The sequence below is a fragment of the Phacochoerus africanus genome, chromosome 8 (assembly GCF_016906955.1).
Source record: "Phacochoerus africanus isolate WHEZ1 chromosome 8, ROS_Pafr_v1, whole genome shotgun sequence".
NCBI classification, from domain to species: Eukaryota; Metazoa; Chordata; class Mammalia; order Artiodactyla; family Suidae; genus Phacochoerus; species Phacochoerus africanus.
In genome coordinates, this window is record NC_062551.1 from 77,627,136 (window position 1) to 77,647,950 (window position 20,815).

Here is a 20,815-nt window from a genome sequence, read left to right on the forward strand (position 1 = left end):
CATGAATTGGAGAAGGGTGAGGATAGGTTAGCATATTTTGCAAAGTCATGCCAAAGGTGAAATGATCAGCTTAGAGGAAACCAGAACTAAGATGGGGGCAGAGTGAGTGGAGATGGATGGAATGGTGATAGTGCAGTAGTTACATTTACAGAACTTGAAATGCAGGGGTTGTTAGGGTGTTGTCAAGCCTGTGTGATGGAGAGCGGAGTTGGGGTTGACAGGAGAGGCAGGAGGGGGCCCAGGTCACATGATGCAGTTTATTAATTTCTGGTGTGTCCTGAGGTTTGTCACTGGTTATATGCAGCTTCGTCAGCAGAGGGGAAAGTTATTTCTTTACCATACTAGGTTCATCATTATGAAAAGAAAGGGTTTGGCCATGTTCCTTCATTGTTAAGAAAGTAGGACAGTAAAAAATTTAGCAACTGACCTACCTTAGAATTAACCAGCAGGTTTTGTGTGTTCATTTGATAATCAAGTGTAGTTAAATTGATTAAGACCATTTTAATGTTTTAAAAAAGAGGCCATTGAATAGTCATGGAAAGGAAAGCAAATTATTGTTTCCCTTTAAGTATCAGTTCATCTGATAAATGTGGGTTACCACAAAGCATTGGTGGCTCACCAAAAATTGCCTTTTGTAGCCTGTGTTTGCAAACTGATACCTCTCCATTTCATGGAGTGATATCAGTTAGGCTAAACTAAAATACTTCAAAGGCTTTTGGTTGTTTATAGGTTTGGATTTCAAATTAGTACATGTTAATTGTTGAATTACTAGCCATATTTTGTTTGTTATATGTATTTCTAAACAATGTTTGGGAGCAGAAATACTTTTTCCATTTGCAGCAGCAGTGTGAATAATGGAACATTGCGATCTTGCTAGAGGAGCGTTTTCTGTTAGTGTTGTAGAATAATGTAATGAGGCACTCTCTGGAACTTGAAAACATATTTAAATTTTTCTGCTGGCTGTGGTTTTATGCTTTCCTAAAATGTGGCCTGAAACAGTTTATTAGTAAATATGCTGAATTGCTTTTTCTGGCAAGTGTATTTCAGATTTGAATCCAAGTAAAAATACAAATATTTACTTTAAAAAGTTGTTTGGTGTGGTAATATTTTTACCACGGCCATTGACCCACTAGTGAAATGTTAGGGCATTGCTAGATTGAATCCTGTTTATTTAAAGGTCTAAAGAGGGAAAGAGAGAGGAAGCTAACATTACTGAATGCGTGTTATGTGCCACCGTATTTGGCACACTAATATATTATCCCCTTTTTTCTCTCCTAGCAATTCAGTGAGGAAGTTTATATTATCACTGTTTTTCCAGCAAGAAAAATAATACTCAAAGATACTTGTAGAAATTAAGAAATTAATTAAAAAATCTATATGAAAGTGTAAACAATCCAGAACAGATAGAATTTTTTAAAAGAAAAACTAAGTTGGAAGACTGACATTACCTGATTTCAAGACTTATTGTGAGGCTGCAGTAAACAAGACACTGTGGTGTTGGAAAAGGGAAACATGTAAATTGGTGAGATTGGCTAGTGTCTAGAAGTAGACCCATAAATATATGGTCAATTCATTTTTGACAGAGATGCCAAGGGAGTTTAATGGAAAAAAGGAAAATCTTTTCAACAAATTGTGCTAAAATAACTGGGATCCATATATAGAAAAAACCTCATTATGACACATAAAAATTAAATTGAAAGGATCACAGACCTACATGTGAAAGCTAAAACTATAGAATATGTAAAAGAAAATGTGGGAGAAAAAAATCTTTGTAACTTTGAGTTCAAAAAGATTTCTTAGGTCACAAAAAAGCAAAATCACAAAGGAAAAAAATTGATACACTGGATTTGATGAAAATTTAAAAGTTGCTTTTTGAAAGACACCATTAAGAGAACAAAAAGACAAGCCCCAGAATGGGAGAGAATATTTGCAATTCATATATCTGATAAAGGGCTTGTTTCCGGAATAAAGAGTTCTTAAATTCCATCGCAAGAAGACAGTCCATGTAAGAAAATTGGTAAAATGTTTGAAAAGATTCTTTACAAAAGAAGGTGTACTGATGGCAAATAGGAGCATGAAAAGATGTTCAACATCAATGGATATTGGGGAAGTTAAAATTAAAATCATAACGAGATACCCCTACACACCCATTACACTTACTGAAAAGACTGATGCCACTGAGGTTGACTAGGATGTGGAACAGCTGGAATTCTTATACACTGTTAATAGGAATGTGTAATGGCACATTCATTTTGTAGAACTGTTTGGTAGTTTCTTACAAAGTTAAACATACCATCTACTCATTCTACTCCTAATTATTTATTTACCCAAGAGAAATGAAAAATGTTCACAAAAAGTCTTTATATGAATGTTCATAGCAGCTTTATTCATAAGGCCCCATACTGGGGAAAACCCAGATGTCCATTAACAGGTGAATGGTAAACAGATGTGTACTATTATCCATAGAAGGGAACAGTCAGTAATAAAAAGGAACAAGTGGAGTTCCTGTGGTGGCCCAGTGGGTAGAGAACCCAACTAGTATCCATGAGGTTTTGGGTTTGATCCCTGGCCTTGCTCAGTAGTTTAATGATCCAGTATTGCCACGATCTCTGGTGTAGGTTGCAGATGCGGCTTGATCTGGTGTGGCTGTGGCATAGGCCAGCAGCTGCAGCTTTGATTTGACCCCAGGAAGTTCCTAGCCTAGGAACTTCCATATGCCACAGTGTGGCCCTGAAAAGCAAAAAAAAAAAAAAAAACAACAAGCTGTTGATACATACAACATATATATATTTCAAAATCATTCTGTTGAAAGAAGCTAGACACAAGAGTACATTCTGTATGATCCCATTTATATATAAATTATAGAAAATGCAAACCAATCTGTAATGACAAAGTAGATAAGTGGTTGCCTGTGGCAAAGAGTGGAGAGAAGGATGGATTGCAGAAGGACATAAGGAAACTTTAGGGAGGTGATAGCCATACTCTTTCTTGATTGTGTGCTGGTAGTTTCCCAGGAGTATACATCTTCCAAACTCATTGAATTATACACTTCAACAGGGTACGGTTTATTCTGCACAAGTTATATCTCAAAAAGTTATTTAAGGAATTCTCATCGTGGCACAGCAGGAACGAATCCTAATAGGAACCATGAGGTTGCTGGTTTGATCCCTGGCCTTGCTCACTGGGTTAAGGATCTGGCGTTGTTGTGAGCTGTGGCGTAGGCCGGCAGCTGTAGCTCCAATTCGACCCCTAGCCTGGGAACCTCCTTGTGCTGCAGGTGCAGCCCTAAAAAGCAAAAAAAAAAAAAAAAAAGGTTATTTAAGGGAGTTCCCTTGTGGTGCAGCAGGTTAAGGACCTGGTATTGTCACTGTGGTCGCTCGGGTAATTGCTCTGGTGTGGCTTTGATCCCTGGCCCAGGAACTTCCACACACTATGGATATGGAAAAAAAAAAAGGCTATTTAAATACAAGAAGATGAAACATGAAATGAAAAAAATATGAAATATACCAGTATTGGTGAGGCTATAAGCAACCAGAACCCTCAGACTTTACTTGAGTGAGCATGAATCAATGTCACCACTTTGGAAAACTAGTAGTATCTACTAACTTTAGGTATACCTTGTGACAAAGCAATTCCATGCCTAGATATATACCCAGTAGACATGCATATGTGTGTTCACCAAATTACTGACACTTGAATGTTGACAGAACCCTATTTATATAGCATTGATTGGAAAGTACCCAAATGCCCATCAATAGAATGGATAAGTAGGAGTTTCCGTTGTGGAGCAGTGGAAATGAATCCGATTAGGAACCATGAGGTTGCGGGCTCAATCCCTGGCCTCCCTCAGTGGGTTAAGGATCCAGCATTGTTGTGAGCCATGGTATAGGTCGCAGACACGTCTTGGATCCCGCATTGCTGTGACTGTGGCCTAGGCTGGCAGCTGTAGCTCTGATTTGACCCCTTGCCTGGAAACCTCCATATGCTGTGGGTGCAGCCCTAAAATTAAAAAAAAAAAAGAATGATTAAGTAAATAGTGGTATATTAATGCAATTGAATACTGTACAGCAATGATAATGAACAAATGACAGCTATTCACAACAGTGTTGAGCCAGAGTATATACTGTGTGACTCCATTTATGTAAGTTTAAAAACAGTCAAAACTATGCTATGCTATGAGAAGTCAGAATCCAGTTATCCTTGGATGGCTAGTTTTGACTCAGGGAGCACAAAGCAGGCTTCTGGGGATGCTGGTTATCTTTTGTTTCTTGCTCTGGTTGCTGGTAACATGGGTATGTTTAGTCTGAAAATTCATTGAGTGGTACACTTAATTGTGCAGCTTTCTGTTTGTATGTTCATAAAAAGTTTTAAATAGACATACTGTCACAGAAAGTGTCCATGATAATCATAAAGTCTTGAGAAAAGCAAATTTTAGAACATCATGTATGATAAATGATCCTATTTTATAAATGGAATGATAAACAATAAACTGGAGTTCCCGTTGATGCTCAGGGGAAATGAATCTGACTGGAATCTCTGAGGACGCAGATTCGATCCCTGGCCTCACTCAGTGGGCTAAAGGATCTGACATTGCTGCAAGCTGTGGGTTGCAGATGTGGCTCAGGTCCAGTGTGGCTGTGGCTGTGGCTGGCAGCTGCAGCTCCATTTCAACCCCTAAACCAGGAACTTCCATATGCTGTAGGTGTGGCCCTTCTGTCTTTTTTTTTTTTTTTTTTTTGCTATTTCTTGGGCCACTCCCGCGGCATGTGGAGGTTCCCAGGCTAGGGGTCGAGTCAGAGCTGTAGCTACCAGCCTATACCACAGGCACAGCAACGTGGGATCCGAGCCGCGTCTGAGACCTACACCACAGCTCACGGCAACGCCAGATCCTTAACGCACTGAGCAAGGGCAGGGACCGAACCCGCAACCTCATGGTTCCTAGTCGGATTCCTTAACCACTGCGCCACGACAGGAACTCCTCCTAGGTGTGGCCCTTTAAAAAAAAAAAAGGCAAAAAACCAGAGTCATAACTTTATGTGTTACAGCAGACAGAGGAGTTCATTATCACCAGTTTACAAAATGTGCTCTGCAGAGCCCTAAAGTTTGTGGAGCCCCTCTGGGACAAGTATGGGGTTCAGGATGTATGGCCTGGCTGCTACTTGGACTCCTCAAATAGCAGCTTAGTTTTATCTTTTGAATGTATGAGACTTTCACAGAAGATGTCTCTGGAAGAAAGAGAAGCCTCTCACTAAGGGTGAGGAAACCAAGGGCCTGCAGTATGATGCTCCTTGAGCTGGAGGGGCACTCTGTGGGACGTGGGAAGAACAGGCCTGGAGCCAAGTGAGCTTGGGACAGTTGATGGCCTCTCAGCCTCAGTTTCCTCTTCTGTAAATTTCCCATGCTAATCCCTACATGGTTTTGATGAGGCCCAGGATTAGATAATCTAATGGATGTGAAAGCATCTTATAAATTGTAAAAGCGCTAGCTAGACTGGTGGGCCTCAGCTGCGGGTGACTTACCCCCCCTCCCCCCGCCCACTGGGACATTTGGCGATGTCTGGAGACCTGTATGGTTCCCATATTGCTGGGGGATGGGGGAGTGGGGGTGCTACTGACATCTAGTGGGTAGGGAAACAGGATGCTGCTGAACATCCTACTCTGCACGGGACAGCAACCAAGAATTATCCAGCCCCAGATGTCAGGAGTCGAGGTTTAGAAATCCTGCCCATGACAAGTGCAAGTGCTCCAAACTTCTTACTCTTTATGTCTCTTCACACAACACAGGATCATATATTCATACATCCATATGCGTATACTCTTTCAGCAACAAAAGTGGTGTGAAATGAAGAAAAAAAGAAAAAGAAACAAAAAGATTGATTAGAGTGACTTTTTAAAGAAAGTATAGGGGTTTTTTTTTTTTGACTAAATGAATCCTTTTTTTTTTTAAGACAAATATTAAGTGAAAGCCCATTGGAATCTAGATGATAACTGTTAACAGGTAACAATTTAACTCGTCAATTTTATTTATTTTTTTTATAATTTTTATTTTTTCCATTATAGCTGATTTACATAATTTGTCAATTTTAAAAGAAGTGGGGAAAATGAATTTGAAATGCTTTTTAGAAAGCCTGATAGGAAACAAGAAATAAAGGATAAAGGGGTACAGATTAGAAAAAAATTTGAGGAGTTCCCGTCGTGGCGCAGTGGTTAACGAATCCGACTAGGAACCATGAGGTTGCAGGTTCGGTCCCTGCCCTTGCTCAGTGGGTTAACGATCCGGCGTTGCCGTGAGCTGTGGTGTAGGTTGCAGACGCGGCTCGGATCCCGCGTTGCTGTGGCTCTGGCGTAGGCCGGTGGCTACAGCTCCGATTCAACCCCTAGCCTGGGAACCTCCATATGCCGCGGGAGCGGCCCAAGAAATAGCAACAACAACAACAACAACAAAAAAAAAAAAGAAAAAAAAGGAAAAAAATTTGAGAAGAATATGGGATATTTATGGATGATGAGGAGCCAGCTAGAAAAATGGTACAAGGCATGTCTGGGAGAAAGGGCAGGTGGTTAGGCAGATTGCACTGTGGCCCATGTGCTTGTTTAAAATTACAGAGACCCAGGGAGTTCCCGTTGTGGCCCAGTGGAAGCAATTCCGACCAGTATCCGTGAGGTTGCAGGTTTGATCCCTAGCCTCACCCAGTGGGTTGGGAATCCAGCATTGCTGTGAGCTGTGGTGTAGGCTGAGCCGTGGTGTAGACAGGCAGCTGTAGTTCTGATTCAACCCTTAGCATGGGCACTTCCATATGATGTGGGTGTGGCCCTAAAAAAAAATACGTATATAGAGAGAGACCCATCACCAAGTTGCTTCAGTTGTGTATCTTCAGGTAGGATTTTAAAGCTATTTGATTAATAGTTAACAGTGTATATGGGAGGAATTGAAATCCGTTGCTTTTACTTCAGTTTTCTTTATCTAGCCTAAACCTGCGTTAGAATGCTTAGAATAGTGTGTAATTGTTGTAACACTCTGACATAATTGTTGACGGATTTGTAGACCCACTTTACTTTGACAAATGTTTGTGAATTAGAACAAATGTTTCTGATTGTTTGTTAGAACCTGAGCATATAAACTCAGAATTCCTGTTTGATAGATTTTAAGTGATTAACTGAAGCAAACGATTTAAGCAGCATAATTCACTTTTTACTAGGAAGGTAGTCCTAAGAAAGCTGCTAGTTTCTTGGCATCATTTCAGATGACTAAATTGAAGTCTGTGAGTTGTAGGAATTTTTTTTTTTTAACCATTTCAGAGTAAGCCTGTATGTGAGCTCATAGTATCCTACTCTGACTAGAAGCAAAAATACAGTAAATTACCGCTCTATTCATATGTTGTCTTGACATTAGAATAAATGCTACTAATCTTATGTTTTCCCAGAAAAGGTTGGCTGTGACCAATGAAAAATCACAGCTTATTTTTTTTCCTTGCTCCAACTTGAAATTCATTTTATTTCAGCTCATAACTTATGTTTTGGAAGACTTTTTTTTCTTCACTCAGCATGAAAACTACATTTTTGCTTTCTTAATGTATGCAAGTCCACCAGTTGGGAGAGGTTTATTTATGGGGCTCTGTAGAATACTGATGCTTTTAAGAAAGACCGTGGAATACTGCTGTAACAAAGTCAGCTGGGTGCTGTTTCCTAGCCTCAGAGTCTTGGGCTCCTTGTGAGAGACAGACGTGAACAGCAAAGAAGCTGTTTGCTTAGTTAGGGAAGGCCCCAAGATTCAGGCGAGTCAGTCTAGCTCCATTGTAAATGCTGATCGGGGACAGTCACATTTGCACCAGCCATACCTTAAATGCAAAACCTTTGGTATGTTTTTAAAAATGCTTGACCGTCTCTTCCATTTCTATTTATCTCTGTCCATGACCATATCCTTACCTTAGGATTGATGTCTTGTCAGTAAGTGTGGTCACTCCCGCTCCTCTGAAGTTCCTAATCCCTGATCACTGTCCTGCTTTAACCTGTCCTGCTTACCTTTAGTATGGTCTCTTTGATTTCTGCAGCATGGAATACCTGGGGGTGGGGAGGGCGGTGTTGAGGAGAGACCAGAGTATGTAAGTTCACATTTTTCAGTCAGATGGCAGAGAAAATCTGAAGATTGGACCTAGCTCCCACCTGGGCCACTGCCAACAGCTTTATCCTTTTTTGTTTATTCATTTATTTTGTTTTTTAGGGCTGCACCCGCAGCATGTGGAGGTTCCTAGGCTAGGGGTCTAATTGCCTATGCCACAGCCACTGCAGATCTGAGCCATGTCTGCGACCTGCACCACAGCTCACGGCAATGCCGGATCCTTAATTCACTGGGCGAGGGCAGGGGTCGAACCTGCAACCTCATGGTTCCTAGTTGGATTCGTCATGTTGCGCTACAATGGGAACTCCTACAGCAGCTTTCTCCTAACTGCTGTCTCCATCTTTGATGGAGCCTTCTGTCCAAATCTGTCATTGTACCTTGTGCTTTGAGTTTCTTATTATCCATTGGCTCCAACAAATGAACTTACTGAGTGCAGGGACTTATTTCCTGGGGCCTCGCCTAGTGCCAGGCAGGGCACTCAGTTTGTATGATGAAGGAAAGGCCCACACATAGTGTTGGCTAGGATGAATCTGGAAGGTATTGAGCTTCCTTTGGTGAGTCAGAATGATTACAATAGCTTTGTTTATCTGTGAGGAGGCTGCAGTGGAGGCCTAGGAACAAGGCAACCAAAGACCAGGGCTCTGGAGTCAGACTGCCTGGGTTCAAATCCCAGGTGTGTGACCTGAGGCAAGTTACTTAACTTTTCTGTTCTCAGTTTCTTGGTCTATATATAAAATGGGGCTGATAAGAGAAGTTTATTCTCAGGATTAAATGCAATAATTTAATCCTGATGCATAAGTACATAGTGAATGCACTTTGTTTGATATTGTATGATGTTCCTGAAAATTCTGTAGAGGTTGCATTTTTATAAACCAAGTTATATTTTAGATTGATTAAGGAAATTTAGTATTAAAAGTTTTTTTGATGACTTTCAAATAGCACCAGTGTTTGTATAATTATCCAGGTAGAAATTCTCAGCATCTTCTTTGACAGCCTTCCCCACTGCATCCTCTCAAACCCTAGATACACATACATACACTTGATCAGCTGATAAGTCCTATAAATCCTGCCAGCAAAATGTCTCTTCCTTTCCAAGTAGTCCTACACACCTTAGTCAGATGAGTCTTCTTAAAGCATAGCTTCAGTCATGTTATGTCTTTTTAAAAACTCTTCAGGGAAGTTCCCTGCTTACTAAATTAAGTGCTGGGCAGACTCCTTGACCCAACTCCTGGTGCCTTCAGAGTAGTCCCCGTCCCTTTCTAGCCTTATCTCTTGCTCTCTGGGACATGCTTCTTGCTTCACTAGATTGCTATCCCCCCACCCCATTCCCTGGACAAACCCTGCTTTTCTGGGGCCAACCGGGTGGAGTGTGTGCCCATCCCCCTCCCAACTCTGGCTGTTAAAAGTCTACACCTTAAGAAGTTCCCTGGTGATGGCCTAGCAGTTAAGGTTCTGGTGTTGTCACTGCTGTGGCACAGGTTCAATCCTTGGTTCCGGAACTTCTTCATGCTGCAGGTGTGGCCAAAAAAATTATTTTTAAAAAGCCTACCCTTTGAAACAACTCAAACGCTACCTATTTCTTGAACATTAAAAAAATTCCTGCTGTGGCACAATGGGCTAAGAATTGACTGCAGTGGCTCAAGTCACTGCAGAGGTGCAGGTTCAATTCCCATCCTGGCACAGTGGGTTAAAAGATCTGGCATTGCCACAGCTGAGGCTTGGATTCAGCCCTGGCCCAGGCACTCCCATATGCTGTGGGTGCAGCCATAACACTTAAAAACAAAACAAAACAAACTCGGCTAAATGTGTTCCTCTTGACCAGCAGAACATTGTCCCTCTCCTGGCATCAAGGATCTGCTTTTGTTCAGTTTTCTGGATTTCCTGAGTTATTATTCCTTCTTGATCCCAAGCTTCCGGTGAAGAGACTGGGTCTTACTTATTTCTGACCCTTGTTGAGCCCAGTGCTCTTGCCCTTCAGTGCTCAGTAAATATTTATTCTTGAAAAGGTTTTCTTTGGGGAGGGGGGGAGAGAAGACAATTACAATTACTGTGTGCAGTGCACCGTTCTTCCAAGCTTCTTACACTTACACTTTTACGCCCTTTCACCCTTGCCATTCCCCAGCCAGGGACAGTCACTATTAGTATTCCTAGTTTCTGTGTGAAGAAACCAATTGTATATAATTTGTCCAAGCACTGAAACACAACTAGTGAGTGACCTAAGCAGTATCCTCAATCCTGTTTAACCTGTCTTTCCCCCAAGTCCACGTAATGGACATATAACCACGGTGTAACACTTCCCACTTTTTGAAGAATAAACCCTATATACGCTAGTGATGTACTCCAAGAGTAAAAAATATGTATCCCCAGTGCCTTCTACTGAATAAATACTGATAAATATAGATCAAGTGAATGTGCAAGGAAAAGAAACTGTTGGTTCTTGTTTCTTGATTTTTTTTTTCATTTAAATCAGGCATAGGCAACAACGTAATAGCTGTAATGACGTATACCTAGAGTGTAATGAATCCCTGATTCTTACTTTTACTTTCGCAAGGATGAGAATCCAGTTACTGAGGAGGAGGAGGTTCTAGAGGTGTTAAAGTATTGGGAAGGAAGGGACTTGCTGGAAAATACCTTTTGAACAGTGGATGCATTTTCTCTCCAGCCAGTACACAGAAGTATTTCCCGACTATTTCTCATTTATTCTAAGTAATTTCAGGGTTTTTCTACCCTCTTGATAAGTCAAACATCTGTGGTTTCTGTTGTTTTCTTGAGGGACTGAAGAGTAACCTAGTCATAAATTACCCGTGCAGTCGGTGTACTACAATCCATAAAATCCAGAAAAACACTTTGTCGACATATGTCACAATAGACTCATCTCCCTGCTGCCCACCTGACCGCTCCCTGAGGTTTATCTCTGCAGATAGGAAAGACTCCCTGACTTTGGAGTCAGACAGATTGGGCTGAGTTCCACTTTTTAGTTGTGTGTACTTGGATGGGTCATTTAGCGTCTTTGCATTGTTTCCTCTTCTCTGAGACAGGGTCACAATACACCTCATAAGGTGGTTCCATGGGTCACATGAAATAATGTGTAGAAACGTACAGTGCCTGCCACTCTGTAAATGTTCGTACCTCCAAAGCACCCTCTGATAAAAGTAATGCATTGTCCCTTTTATTGTGTTTATTGAAACAGTAAGTCTGCATTTTTCAATGTCCCTTTAATCATTAGTGTTCAGAGCTTCTCGTTTTCCTACGTGCTGTGCCCACATGTGAAGCAGCTAATTGTATTTTAGTAAAATGTGTTCAGCCATGTTCCTTTTGTGCATTCTTGGAAAGTTGTGTGGCTGTCAAAATTCTGAAAGCTGGATCATGTGCCATATGTACTTTAAAAGGACGCATTTTGTGAGTTTGGCTTTTCTTAAAACAGAGCATACCAGTAATGACTTCCACATTGATCTCTCCTGTCTTCACTCTGTTCTGTGCTGACTGCTTTACTTGTTCCGATCAGAATCCTGGTGATTGATGTCCACCCAAGAAATTCATACAGGTGTTTCAACCTCTTTCTAGTCCAGTAGGCACAGGAAGGTTAAGGTCTTGTAAAATAGCCACCCTAGTGTGTTTCCTACATACCCTGCAGCAGTGTTGACGCTTGAGAAGCTGATTAACACAGACCAAATTACCATCTCTGGGCATTTGGTCTGGCACACTTTCTTGGTTAATTCACATGACTTGGCATTTACACAGGGACACCTGGGACAGTCTGTCTTTGCCTCAGAGGATTAAGTAACACAGTTTGGAGCTGACTTAAAACTTTTTTTCCCCTCATGAATTGGGCCCTGAACATCTTTCATAAATCAGGAATGTTTCTTGGAAACGTAATTCTCACTAAACTCCATCCCAGGGATACTTTTCTATAAAAGCATATTCTTGTTTGTCCTGTCATAACACATGCATTTGATGATTGTAATAATGTTGATAGAAACATGATTGAACAGGAAAGCGTGACCATTATAAATAGGTCAGTTTGCTCTTAGTCCATGTTCAGAGCATACATGTAGCTTTATTAAACACAAGACAGCTCTAGGAAAATTTTTTATTGTATTCTAAGGCAAAATATTCTCGTTTAGCCGTGCTTCTGAAGGAGTCCCCTATTAAAAAAAATATATATGTGTGTATATATATATATATATATATATATATATATATGTTACCCCATGGCTCAGCAGGTTGAAAATCTGGTGTTGTCACAGCCGTGGCTGTAGTTACAGCTGTGGCATGGGTTTGATCACTGGCCTGGGAGCTTGTGCATGCTGCAGGCAGGGCAAAATATATATTTAAATACACACACACACACACACACACACATTATGAACAGTTTCTAATGCCAGTGAAATAAGTTCAACTATGCAAAGAGTCGGGGAAAAGATTGAGATTTTCAGCTGTGGTTCACTCACAGTGGGATCCTAAGCAAGCTAGGGAGTTGCATTTTTTTTTTTTTTTTGGTCTTTTTGCTATTTCTTGGGCCGCTCCCGCGGCATATGGAGGTTCCCAGGCTAGGGGTTGAATCGGAGCTGTAGCCACCGGCCTATGCCAGAGCCACAGCAACGCGGGATCCGAGCCGCATCTGCAACCTACACCACAGCTCACGGCAATGCCGGATCGTTAACCCACTGAGCAAGGGCAGGGATCGAACCCTCAACCTCATGGTTCCTAGTCGGATTCGTTGACCACTGCGCCACGACAGGAACTCTGGGAGTTGCATTTTCATAGAGGATTGACTGTTACATAAACTTCTGACATCTTTTGAGTTTTATTAGAGAGGTAGCAGAACTTAATAGCATTTATTAAAGTCTTTCTCAAACACTGCTAGATAGCTTACATTTTCCTAATACAGCAGTCCTAGAAGATTGTTTTCATACTACAGATGAGCACGTGGAGACTGAGTGAGGTTAAAGAACTGACCTGAGGTCTGAGAGCTGGCTGGCGCAGAGGGAGCCACAGTTTAAACGGGGCCTGTCTCATGGCTACTCAGTAGGAGACCAAATATCTCATTTTTTGGAAGCCGTATCTTTTCTTTCAGGCATAAAGAATAAAGTTGTTTGGCACGTAGTTTCTAGGATCTTAAAAACTTGCTTGTAATTTCTATAGTCTCGTATTCATAAACTTCTAGTTGAATATGGTTTTTGCTCCTATGTCTTGCAGTATTATTACACTAGTTAAAATGTAGTTGCTTTGCAATTTTAATTTTTAGATGCAGATCACAATTTAGCATTGATTAAACATTGACCTTAGGAATTTAGGAGCTTTGTTTAAAATATTAACTACAAGCTGGAGTGAGCTCTTTTTTTTTTTTTTTTGTCTTTTTGCTATTTCTTGGGCTGCTCCTGCGGCATATGGAGATTCTCAGGCTAGGGGTCAAATCAGAGCTGTCGCCGCCAGCCTACGCCAGAGCCACAGCAACGCGGGATCCGAGCCGCGTCTGCAACCTACACCACAGCTCACGGCAACGCCGGATGGTTAACCCACTGAGCAAGGGCAGGGACCGAACCTCCAACCTCATGGTTCCTAGTCGGATTTGTTAACCACTGCACCACGACGGGAACTCCTGGAGTGAGCTCTTAATTATATAATCAATTATTGATAAATAAAATGGGTCTGTGGTCTTCTTTCCCCATGATTGATCTTTCACAGAAGTGTTTTCTGAGTAACTTGCTGAGGATTTGTGTGTGTTTGTGTGTACACATGCATGGCTTGTGAAATTTCCCTGGCTAGGGATTGAACATGCACCACAGCAGCAACCTAAGCCACTGGCAGTGACAACCCTGGATCTTTACCTCGCTGCGCCACAAGAGAACTCCATATTTTTTTTTAATGCCTTTCTCAACACTGAGTTACTCCTCCTCCACTGAAAATCCATCAGCAATTGCAGCTTCATTGAAGTTGATTCTATAGGAACCTGTATTGCTCCAACTTGTTCTGCTTAGGGATTAATATCCAAAGTACATTTCTATTTCTACTCCAGGACTGCAGTCAGATTATGCAGCCTGCTTCTTAATTCTTGCTGATTAAGTTTGCTTTCTAAGTATTTCAGTGAAGTGAAGCTTTATAATATGTGGTGTGGTGAGAGCAAAGATTTTTCTAAAAGTTGCATTGACTAAGCAATATTTTTTATGTAGCTAGTGGAGCGAGTTCTCTGGTGTTTTGCTACTAAAATAACATCAGACGAACTATTAAGGAATTGTTCCTTTCTAAAAATGTGTGTTTATCTACTAGCCAGTTTTATGATGTCCTTTTGGGCACTAAGCATGCATTGAAGTGCAGAGTTAGATTGATTTGGAATAATTTCTTTTTGAAAGAATTTGTGCCAATTCTTTTTTCCTCTCCAAAAGAGATGGTTTCAGATCAAGGGCTCCTTGCCTAATGTCAATTCCATAAGGCCTCTCTGTTGTGGTGGTTTTTTTTTTTTTTTTTTTTGTCTCGATCCCCCTCTTACCCCCTCATAGCTGGACTTTGCCATGAGGAAGATGTGTACCTATAATCAGGCATTTCTTTACTTTAGGGTTATTTGTCATTCCAGACAGCATGGGCCAAAAGAACAGGCTTGAAGAGGGAGTCAGAGTTTTATAAATTTTATTCATAATTAAATATTTGCTTCCAGGGAAGGTGAAAAATGCTTTGTACTTTTTCCTTTGGCTTTTTTCCTCTAAGAGAGCTTGTCATGCAACAACAACAAAAAGTGGCCAAAGGCAGAGAAAACTCTTCTCTTTTCCATGTTGGTTTGTTTTTATTGTAAGACAAACCTTTCATGTTTTATTGTTATGAAGTTTAAACCTGGCCTAGAGGTGCCAGTCTTTAGTGAAAACAGCTGCAGAGTTGGTGTCCCCTGATCAGGTGGGACTTTCTTTGAAGCAACATGTTGCCTTTTAAAAGAAAATTGAGCATGTGAGAACTTGAATCTGTAAAACTCATCAGCAGTTCCACCATTGTTTATCTCTTAAATAACCGAGATAGCTAATTTTAAGTAAAATGTTGGCATTTAAAAATTATTTTCCATGTTATTTTTTTTTCTGTAGAGAATAGACTTGTTATTTTGCATCTTAAAGATCTAGAAATGGAGAAGAGAAATCAGTCCTAAGAATTGAAGATTTAGTAGCCTAATTTAATTGAGTATACGCCGTCTTTGGTTTCATCTGGATTGTGATTTTGATCTCGTATTTATACTTGCAGATAAATGCCTTTAATAGGAGCAAACCTGGGTGGTTGGGCATACACCAGAACTTGAGTGAAGTCTAGAGACAAAAGATTTTCTACTGTGTACTGGTTGTTGTTGAAACATTTCTCATCTTTGGTTGAGTTTGATGCTGGTAGCAGCGGGCTTAGCATTGTTCTTGGTCTCCTATGAGGAAAAGTTGAGCATCAGAGAGCTTTCTTTCCTTGGGGGAAAATAGGAGAGACAGGCATGGAATCAGAGGGACAAGAAAAATGCTGAAATATTTTCTTTTTGGGCTTTTGATTTGTTTGCCAAAAAATTGCCTTCCAGATGGAGAAGACCAAAAGCCCTGATTGTAAGCCATTATGTTTTTACTGGCCTACCTCCCCATCCCATTGCCGGGTTTGAAATCTGTAAGCCAGTCCAAATTCTTTACCTCATTTTCTAGTACCAATTTACTGTCTTACTCATCTTCCAGCTGCAAGGGGGTGAGGCAAGTTGCTTTGAAATGGAACCCTGTGCCATTTTATACACCAAGCACGAAGATTCTTGCCAAGGAGTATCAGTCGTGATAGTTGCCATTTCTCTGATGTTCTGGATCATACCCACCAGGTGGACTTATGTCTATGACATGTGCTGTAGGATTAGTCTGGGAATGAATCTGAACAAGCCCGTTTGGCCTTGTGTGGACTTGTTACTACCCTGGTTGCCTAGCATTCTGGGCTGTTGCATGGGAAGCACCACTTGGTTTTTGGCTGTGTCCTACTTCACTGGCATTAGATATCTTGATACTCTAATTTCCCTTGAGGGAGGTTATGATTGTTTAGGGGCTGAAATTGTAGGAAAATCCGATGTCAGGACACAGTGGGTAAAGTGGCTTTGGGGTCTGGCAGGCTTGGGGCCCCATTTACTGTTCTTCCACTATCTGTAGAAGATAGCCTTGAGCAAGTTATTTTCTGACTCTGGACTGGGGGATAATACCGTATCAGGGTGTTATTTGGTTTAAAAGATAATTTTTTTATGTGTGGAGTAGGGAGAGAATGTTGGGTACTCCTGGGAAATACTGATATTAGTTCCTTTTCCTTCTCACCATGTCAGCCTTGAATAGGTTAATGATTGTGGTCTGTTAACTGACCAGTTTTTTGTCATTTTATTAAATTACATGGAAATTGGGATGACATGAGTGATCCTCAGATGATACATTTTATTTTACTTTATTTTGTTTTATTTTAGTCTTTTCTAGGGCTGCACCCGCAGCATATGGAGGTTCCCAGAGTAGGGGGTTGAATTGGAGCTGTAGCCGCCAGCCTATGCCACAGCCACAGCAATGCCAGATCTGAACCTCGTCTGCGACATACACCACAGTTCATGGCAAGGCCGGATCCTTAACCAACTGAGCGAGGCCAGGGATTGAACCTGCAACCTCATGGTTCCTAGTCAGATTCATAAACCACTGAGCCACGATGGGAACTCCCAGATGATGCATTTTAAAGTTGGGCACCATACCTAATCCAGGGTCTATTAGACAGGACAAAGTAATGATTTTTTATTAAAATTCATATTAGTATAGGACATAGTTATAGGAAAGAAACACATCGTGGACACATATAGATAGTAAGAGAATTATCAGAAATCGTTCTGGATAACAGCATAAACACTTTCTTCAGGCCAGCCTCAGCTGGATTATTGCATAGGTGAATCAAAAAAGTGTGGTTTAGCTTGCTTGCTCAAGACCAAATTCTCTGTGTTTGGAGCACAAAGGTCAGGTTTGTTGGCTGAGGAGTACTTTGAATGTTCACACTGCAGTAACCTAAATTCGTGGATTGTCAGGGAAGAAGCTCTTGGAATTTCAGCAGCACATATTTGAAAACCATTAAGACAAGTGAGAATTGGGACTTTCATGCGGTGCTTATTTGTAAAGAGATTGATCAGGGGCTCCATCAGACCATGGAGCAAACACTTGGTAAAGAGCAGCCAGAATACTCTGAAAAGTTTGAAAACAGTTATCTGTCAAGTCTAGGAGGGAAAAATCACATTTGGGCTCTCTTCTTTGGCATGCATAACTTAGTTTTTGGTAATGGAAAAGTAAGTTTATCTCAAAGTTTGGGGCATGTATCTCCATAGTGTGTGAAGTGATTTTTTTTTTTTTTTTGGTAAAGTGGTACCATGGGTACATGTTTTTATTTTAATGGTTCTGCATTCACTTTAATACAGCTCATGGAAAAAAATATAGCTATACTCAAATCCATGATTATACCAATATTATTTAAGGTTGAATCAATAATACATTGATTTTTTTTTTAAAGAAAATAAATGTGAAAAATGGAGCTGGAGGAATCAGGCTCCCTGACTTCAGACTATACTGCAAAGCAACAGTCATCAAAACCATATGGTACTGGCACAATAACAGAAATATAGATCACCGGAACAGGATAGAAAGCCCAGAATTAAACCTACGCACCTACAGCCAATTAATCTATGACAAAGGAGGCAAGAATATACAATGGAGAAAAGACAGCCTGTTCAGTAAGTGGTGCTGGGAAAACTGGACAGCCACATGGAAAAGAATGAAATTAGAACACTCCCTAACACCATACTCAAAAATAAACTCAAAATGGATTAAAGACCTAGATATAAGACCGGATACTATAAAACTCTTAGAGGAAAACCTAGGCCAAACACTCCAACATAAACGACAGCAACATCTTCTCAGATCCACCTCTTGGAGTAATGACGGTAAAAACAAAAATAAAGAAATGGCACTTAATTAAACTTAAAAGTTTCTGCATAGTAAAGGAAACCTAAACAAAATGGAAAGACAACCCACAGAATGGGAGAAAACGTTTGCAATTGAAGTGACTGACGAGAGATTAATCTCCAAAACTTATAAACACCTTCTGCGATTCAATACCAAAAAAACCACATCAAAAAATGGGCAGAAGATCTAAACAGACCCAGAGAAGACATACCGATGGCCAAAAAACACATGAAAAGATGTTCAGCATCACTCATTATTAGAGAAATCCAAATCAAAACCACTCTGAGGTACCACCTTACACCAGCCAGAATGGCCATCATCAAAAAGTCTACAAACAATAAGTGCCAGAGAGGGTGTGGAGAAATAGGAACCCTCTTACACTGTTGGTGGGATTGTAAATTGGTGCAACCACTGTGGAAAACAGTATGGCGATTCCTCAGATGGAATCCTCAGCAACATGGATGGACCTAGAAATTATGCTAAGTGAAGTCAGTCAGACAATGAGACACCAACATCAAATGCTATCACTGACACGTGGAATCTGAAAAAAGGACACAACTTCTTTGCAGAATAGATACTAACTCACAGACTTTGAAAAACTTACGTTTTCCAAAGGAGACAGTTCGGGGGGTGAGGGGATGTCCTGGGGTTATGGGACGGAAATCATATAAAATTGGATTGTGATGACTGTTGCACAACTATAAATGTAATAAATTCATTGAGTAATTAAAACAAATACAGGACGGGATAAAAAAATTAAAAAATAGAAAAAAGAAAAAGAAGTGTGCAGATGATGTATGGATTAGCAAAAGTTGTGTTCATAGCAATAGAGTGATCAGAGTTTAAGAAATATTAGTCAAGGATCTGGCGTTGCTGTGAGCTGTGGTGAAGGTCGAAGACACGGCTCGGATCCTGCGTTGCTGTGGCTCTGGCGTAGGCTGGCAGCTACAGCTCTGATTAGACCCCTAGCCTGGGAACCTCCATATGCCGCGGGTATAGGTCTAAAAAAGCAAAAAAAAAAAAAAAAAGTCAAAATGAGGATTTTTTTTTTTTTTAAATCCCAAGCTTATTGTTCTCTCTAGTTTGATTTAAAATTTGGTATTTAGAGGTTTTTTTCCTCTCAGATTATTAAAATAGGCTTGCATTTGTCTTTTTATGTTGAAAGATAGTACTTAAAAATGCCCTATGAGTAAAATGAGGGGATTAATCTCCACATTTGAGGAGTGTCCCTCTGTCTGGACACTCTGACTTGTGTCTGACTTGTGACAACTTTTGGAAATTTTTCTGGGTCACTCCTTTCCATCTTCCTCAAAAAGTAGCCATACTCCAAGTGTTGAAATGACAAGGAAAGCTTCCTGCTGACCTGGTTTAACTGCTCTTCTGGCTGTGGTGCCCTGCAGAAGCTGGGGAGAGGAGACCCAGGTGCTGGAGGCTATTCACAGGCAGTTCAGAGAGCATCGACTCGGGAACTGCCTTTCCCCCACTCCAGAGTGGGAAATAAGGTTCTTATCCCCCACTGGGCGGAGGGACCAAAGGCATACCTAAAGCCTCTAACAAGAAGGAAGGTTAGAAATGAAAAATCATCTCTATGCCAATTTATGAAAAAATCCGTTTTATAGGTGTTCACATTTATGAAACAGTTCATTATATTTTTTCAAGTCACTGTCATGATATTGACCGTGTTTTTCCTCCTTCTTTGTAGGTACTGGTTTTGGATTAGGACTCGTTTTCTCACTTACCTTCTTTAAAAGTAAGTGTGACTCTTACTACCTTTACAACATCATGTCCTAGTGTATATACACACAGAGCAGGGACGCTTCTGGAAGGCATGACTCCATGGCTGCCAGTCCATCTGTTTATGAGTTTAGGTGGGCCACTGTAAAATGAACTAGACAAAGACCGTGGACTCAAAAGATGTCACAATGGGCTGAGCATTCCAGAACTCCCCCTGGGTGTTGAGTCAGGGTGCCTGATGCCTTAAATATGATATCATTAGAGAAGCCTGTACTTTATGCCAGTGAGTCATTTGGCCAAATCCACATGTTCAAATAATTCTAATTAATTGCAATTTTGTCTAAAGACATTTGAACATGAGAGTCCTGCTGGCAGTAACAAGTAGAAAACCAGAAATACACATGCTTTTTGGCCCCAAGTTATCCTAAACGAAGGACAGGCAATGACCCTCTCATTTTGTGGAAGAACTTCTGCAGTTTAGCCATGGCTAGAAGCCAGAGGGGTCACTTCGACCTCTTTTCATGAAGAACTGGTGGGGGATACACAGCTAGAGATTCATAATTAACACATAGTGCTGATATGAAATAATCATTTATGGTACTGGTTTAACTAAACTTCATGACTTACAGAATCAAAATATGTAAATATTGGTGAAATTCTTATGTATTTTTAAAATTCAAATGCCTCACTGAAAGGTATTATTTCTGATAAGGATAAGGAATGAGTTAAAATGAGCTACTGATTAGAACTGATGTAGAAAAGTTAAAAGCTTCAACTGTAGGAGTTCCCGTCGTGGCGCAGTGGTTAACAAATCCGACTAGCAACCATGAGGTTGCGGGTTCGGTCCCTGCCCTTGCTCAGTGGGTTAATGATCCGGCGTTGCCGTGAGCCATGGTGTAGGTTGCAGACGCGGCTCGGATCCTGCGTTGCTGTGGCTCTGGCATAGGCCGGTGGCTACAGCTCCCATTAGACCCCTAGCCTGGGAACCTCCATATGCCGAG

The 20,815-nt window shown here is 40.8% G+C and overlaps 1 protein-coding gene across 1 annotated transcript in view; it reads left to right on the forward strand.

The window, feature by feature from the left end:
* MICOS10 (mitochondrial contact site and cristae organizing system subunit 10) overlaps window positions 1-20,815 on the forward strand; it is a 35,645-nt gene that overhangs the window by 11,831 nt on the left and 2,999 nt on the right. Inside the window, exon 2 of the mRNA XM_047792211.1 lies at window positions 19,783-19,830. Coding sequence (XP_047648167.1) covers window positions 19,783-19,830 — 48 coding nt within the window. The remainder of the gene's footprint in view (window positions 1-19,782; window positions 19,831-20,815) is intronic.